We start from the raw sequence: 5,917 nt of genomic DNA, 5'->3' as shown, positions 1-5,917 counted from the left end.
CCACGTGCTGCGTGCGTCCTCCTCGCGGGCTGGTGGGAGGATTGAAAGCTCCGGCCAGTGCGCCGGAGCGCACGAGCCGCGCCAGGAGAGCCTCGACCCCTCAGGAGCCTTCTCACGTGCCACGTGCTGCGTGCGTCGGCCTCGCGGGCTGGTGGGAGGATTGAAAGCTCCGGCCAGTGCGCCGGAGCGCACGAGCCGCGCCAGGAGAGCCTCGACCCCTTTGCAGGAGCCTTTCCGGCTGAGTGTTCACCTGACCCGCGCCCCTACCCGGGACTTGGCTGGCGTCCCAGGCTCAGCCGAAGGGAGAAGGGCCGCTCAGAGGGCAAGGGACTTGCGCAGGTCGCGCGGCAGCTGGTCCTAGGTGATCTGAGGGGCGAGTCGCTGCATTTGCCTTTGACTCTGCTCCCTGGTAGGTTTTGCTATGCAGGCGTTTTGAGTTTCTCTCCAGTTGAGTTTACTGCTCTTGCCTTTTATGGCACCCAAAGCCTTCACTACTTTGGGATTATACAAGTTTTCTGATGATTCCCAGTGGGACTTTAGAATCCTGTGGTGGTTGTTTTTTTTTTTCCAAATTGCTGATACTTTTATTGGGATCCCGGTAATGGTTACATTAAATTAGAGGGAATGTACACTAGTGTAGACCCATTTGTTCAAGTTCTCTTTTATTTTTAACCCCCACCCCCAGCAGTATTTTAAAGTTTTTAGAAAATAATTGCGTTTTTCTTAACTTTACTCTTACGTAGTATTTCAATGCTATTGAAAATGGAATTTTTCCATTTATCTTTTTTCTCGTGTATTTGCTATTTCCCATTTTTTAAGTTTGTGTATTTGAGATTTGTCCCTTTTTTCCCTTCATTAGTGTGGTTATCTGTTTTATCCACGTAAGAAACGTTCAAACCTGTAGAGAATTTTTGTGAGTTTATTTGAGCCAAGCTGTCGATAATTGCCAGGAAGCAAAATCTCAACAGACTGAGAAAATGCTCCAGAGAATGGCAGTTTTGCATCTTATTTTATACTGGGATTGGATAAAAAGTAAAATGATAAACACATCTTTTACATAAATGGGTATAGGATAGTAAACAGTCAAAATTAACATAACAATAACAATGAGAGGATTTTTGGTCTCTGCCTTGGTGCATTGGTTGTGCCCTAACGAGTCTGGAAAAAGGGAGGTATAAAAAAAAAAAAAAGCCCTAGCTGGTTTGGCTCAGCGGATAGAGCATCAGCCTGCAGACTGAGGGGTCCCAGGTTCGATTTGCCCGGGTTGCTGGCTGGATCCCCAGTAGGGGGTGTGCAGGAGGCAGCCAATCAATGATTCTCTCTCATCATTGATATTTCTATCTCTCTCTCCCCTCTCCCTTCCTCTCTGAAATCAATAAAAAAATATATTTTTAAAAAAGAAAAAAGGGAGTTTACCCGGACATTCCAAAGGTATGTTATGGAAGATGCAAAAAGACAATAGACAGGTTTAATTAAGGTAAAGATTGACTTTTGTCAGGGAAGATTCTAGCCTAAAGAACATGACTACCTTTTAGAAACTCCTTTTAGTTAAAAAGTATTTCTTTAAATATATTTTTATTGATTTCAGAGAGGAAGGGAGAGGGAGTGAGAGAGAGAAACATCAATGATGAGAGAGAATCACTGATTGGCTACCTTCTGCACTCGCCCCACTGGGGATCCAGCCGCAACCCAGGCATGTGCCCTTGACCTGAATTGAACATGGGACCCTTCAGTCCTCAGGCCGACACTCTATCCACTGAGCCAAATTGGCTTGGGCAGTGATGTGATATTTTTAAATAACCAGCTTTTGGTTTCATTGAATTTCCCTATTTTTCTGTTTTCAGTGTCATTGATTTCTGCTCTTACCTTTATTATTTCCTTCCTTATGCTTGCTTTGGGTTAAGTTTACCTTTTTTTTCCTTTTCTTTTTTCTTAAGGTGGAAGCTGAGATCACTGAAACCTTTTTTCTTATAGAAATAGTTTAATGCTATAACTGTCCCTCTAAATACTGCTGTAGCTACATCTCTCAAAATTTTTATATATTCTGTTTTCATTTCTATTAAATTCTGTGTATTTTTTTAAACATCCCTTGTGATTTTCTTTTTCATCCATTGGTTATTTAGAAGTCTGTTGTTTAATTTCCAAGTATTTGGGGATTTTCCAGATCTCTTTCTATTAATGATTTCTACTTTAATTCTGTTTTTTAAAGAATATACTCTCAAATTTCATTCTTTTTTTTTAATCAATTCTTTTTTTAAAAAAATATTTTATTGATTTTTTTACAGAGAGGAAGGAAGAAGGATAGCTAGAAACATCAATGAGAGAGAAACATTGATCAGCTGCCTCCTGCACACCCCCTACTAGGGATGTGCCTGCAACCAAGGTACATGCCCTTGATCGAAATCGAACCCGGGACCTTTGAGTCCGCAGGCCGACGCTCTATCCACTGAGCCACACTGGTTAAGTCAAATTTCAATTCTTTAAAACTTGTTAAGGTTGGCCCTAGCTGGATAGTTCAGTTGGTTAGAGCATCGTCCTCATATATGCCAAGATTTGGGGTTTGATTTCCAGTCAGGGCTCATACAAGAGCAATGAATGCATAAATAAATGGAACAACAAATTGATCTCTCTCTCTCTCTCTTTTCCCTATCCTTCCTCTCCCCTCCACCCCCTAAAAATCAATCAGTAAATTAATTTTTAAAAACTTTGAGGTTTGTTTTATGGTTAAGAATATGGTTTATTTTGGTGACTGTTTCATATGTACTTTAATGATTATTGTACTGTCAGTGGAGTATTCTAGAAATACTAAATGGGTTAGGGTAGTTGATACTGTGGTTCAGTTCTTCTGTATCCTTAGTGGTTTTCTATCTGTTCTGTCACTGAGAAAAAAGTATTGACATCTCCAACTATAATTATGGATTTATCAATCTTTCCTTTTTTAAATCATGTTTCTTGTGTTTTGAAGTTCTTCTGTTAGATACATATACATTTAGGATTATTCTGTCTTAATGGTGATTTGACACATTTATTATTATGAACTATCACTCTTTATCCCTCATAATACATCTGAAATTTATTCTGTCTGGTATTTATATAATCGTTATAGCTTTTTTTCTTTGGGTCTGCAAGGTATATCTTTTTTCATCCTTTTACTTTTGACCTAGTTATGTTTTTATATTTAAAACAGTCTGCTTATATACAGCACATAATTTGGCATTGCTTTTTTTATTGATAACCTTTGTCATTTAATTGGTGTGTTTATACCAGTTGTTGATGTATGTGGCTGGATTAAAATCAACCATCGTGCTAGTTTTTTTCTACTTGTCCCATCTGGTCTTTGCTCCTATTTTCCTCTTTTTCTGACTGCTTTTGGACTTTGTGAGTACTTTTTATGATTTCATTTTTTTTCTCACCATCTGCTTATCATTTATACCGCTTTAAAAATTTTTTCTGTGGTAATCACAGTGCACCTTTAAATAATAATATGCTGTGTAATGTAAGATCCTTAAAATAGTACACTCGCAATTTCATTACCTCACTCTTTGTGCTATTATTTATCTTTATTTATTTATTTTAAAAATATATTTTATTGATTTTTTACAGAGAGGAAGGGAGAGGGATAGAGAGTTAGAAACATCGATGAGAGAGAAACATCGATCAGCTGCCTCCTGCACACCCTCTACTGGGGATGTGCCCACAACCAAGGTACATATGCCCCTGACCGGAATCGAACCTGGGACCCTTCAGTCCGCAGGCCGATGCTCTATCCACTGAGCCAAACTGGTTAGGGCTATCTTTATTTTTAACCATCGGGGAGATCTTTATTTCTTTGTGTAGATCCAGGTTTCTGTCTGGTATCATATTCCTTCTATCTGAAGAATTTGTTTAAATAAAATTTTTTTTAAAAATTTTTTTTATTGCTAAAGTATTACAAAGGGTATTACATATGTGTCCTTTTTTTTTCCCCGCCCTTGACAATCCCCTGGCCTCTCCTACCCGCCTAAAATATTTCTTATAGTACAGGTCTATTGTAATGAATTCTGTTTTTGCTTATTTAAAAAGGATTTTATCTCTTTTTTATTTTGAAAGATATATTTGCTGGGTATAGAAATCTGGTTGATAGGTGTTTTTTGTTTTCTTTTAAAGCACTTTAAAGATGTCAGTACATTGTCTTCTGACTTGTATATTTTCTGAGGAAAATGGCTGTGATTATTTCTTCCTCTGTATACAGTATGCCTATTTTTCGTCTGGCTACTTTCAAGACTTCCTCTTTGACTTTGGTTTTCAGTGGTCTGACTATGATGTGTCCTCGTGTGTCTTTGTTTTGTGTGTGTGTGTGTGTATGTGTGTGTGTATTTTTTGGGGGTAGCCTGTTTGGATAAATTGTCTGAGCTTCTTGGATCTGTGATTTGATATTCATTATTTTTGGAAAATTCTTGGCAATTAATGTCTTTAAATATTTCTGTCCCATTTTTTCCCCCTCCGTTTGGGATTCCAATGACATGTTTGTTAGGTCATTGAATATTGTGCCGCAGTCCTTGGATACTATGTCCTTTTATTTTTTTCTTCCATTTTCTCTTTTTATTTCAGTTTGGGTAATTTTTTAAACTTACCTTAAGATTTCCTGTTTAATAATGAGCCTGTTGAAGGTATTCTTTCAACTTGGTTACTATTTTTCTTCCTTAGCATTTCATCTGATTCCTTTCTTGCAGTTTCCGTCTCTCCTGAAATTCTCTGTTTTTTCATGTTGTGGATAACCTTTCCTATTAAAGCCTTTATATTACACATATGTAATATAACTCATAAATATATGAGTTATATTTGTTTTAAATTCCCTGTCTATTTTTATTAGTTGAGGTTTCTGTTGATTACTTTTTCTCTTGATAGTGGGTGTTTTTACTCATGCCTTTTCAGGTGTGTCATAATGTGTGATTGGAGGTGAATGCTGCCACTATGATCCTTTCTGCCCCTTTTTGGTGTTTTTAAATATATATATTTGTATTGATTTCAGAGTGGAAGGAGGGGGGAGAGAGAGAGAGAGAGAGAGAAACACACATCAATGTTGAGAGAGAATCATTAATCGGCTGCCTCCCTCAACCTGGGCATGTGCCCTGACTGGAATCTAACTGTGACTTCCTGGTTCATAAGTGGATGTGCAACCACTGAACCACACCAGCCGGGCCTTTCTGCCCCTTTTGAAGAGGCAAAGTGACTATCCCAGGAGGTGGTGTTTTCCCAGGTGACATGCAGGGATTTCTTGGAGTTCTGAAGCAGTTCATATCTTTAATAACAATACCTTCCTTTTTGCTTTATTCCAGGTCTGCCTTCATATCTGTGCCTTTACCTAAAAGCTACAGAAAATGAACAAATCCCAGGTGAGTTGTTTATTCCCAGTTTTGTTTTTTTAGTACATTTGAGGAAGTTTATAAGGATTCAGAATATGAAACAGGAAAGTATAGATGAGTGAAATGCAAGGAAAACAGAGTAAATACAATACCAGCAGCTGAAAAGCAAACCAAGTTAATTAAATGCCTTACATTGGTTATGAATACCATTTTCTTGGTTGTCTAGCGTTAGGTCTGAAGAAATTTTATAGACCTTCATTTAGATGGTGTTTTTGACAGCATCTGCAGGAACAACCCAAATTAAAAGGGTTATTAATTTGTCTATGGTTATTTCATGTACCATTCTTCAGTACAAATGCAGAATTTTATTATGTGTATTTTATTCTTCTAATCAAATAAGCATGATGCAGAAAACTCAGTAAATATTTGGGTGTGTATTTAAATTCTCCTCTAACCTCCACAAGTTTCATTGTTACTACTTTTTTCTTTTTAAATTAATCTTAATTGTTCAGATTATTACAGTTGTTCCTCTTTTTCCCCCCCATAGCTCCCCTCCACCCGGTTCCCACCCC

General features: G+C 37.9%; 1 protein-coding gene across 3 annotated transcripts in view; it reads left to right on the top strand.

The window, feature by feature from the left end:
• The window catches only part of ZFP1 (ZFP1 zinc finger protein), a 40,106-nt gene that overhangs the window by 2,811 nt on the left and 31,378 nt on the right, over positions 1-5,917 (top strand). For 2 of the 3 annotated variants that reach the window (XM_005862613.2, XM_014536741.1), the window contains exon 2: positions 5,319-5,375. In XM_005862613.2, coding sequence (XP_005862675.1) covers positions 5,361-5,375 — 15 coding nt within the window. In that variant the 5' untranslated portion in view covers positions 5,319-5,360. Of the gene's footprint in view, positions 1-148; positions 410-5,318; positions 5,376-5,917 lie in introns of those variants that run through there. The other variant, XM_014536742.1, reaches the window with a different exon arrangement.

The sequence above is a fragment of the Myotis brandtii genome, unplaced genomic scaffold (genome assembly GCF_000412655.1).
Source record: "Myotis brandtii unplaced genomic scaffold, ASM41265v1 scaffold165, whole genome shotgun sequence".
Classification (NCBI taxonomy): domain Eukaryota; kingdom Metazoa; phylum Chordata; class Mammalia; order Chiroptera; family Vespertilionidae; genus Myotis; species Myotis brandtii.
This window is presented reverse-complemented; position numbering and strand designations above follow the sequence as displayed.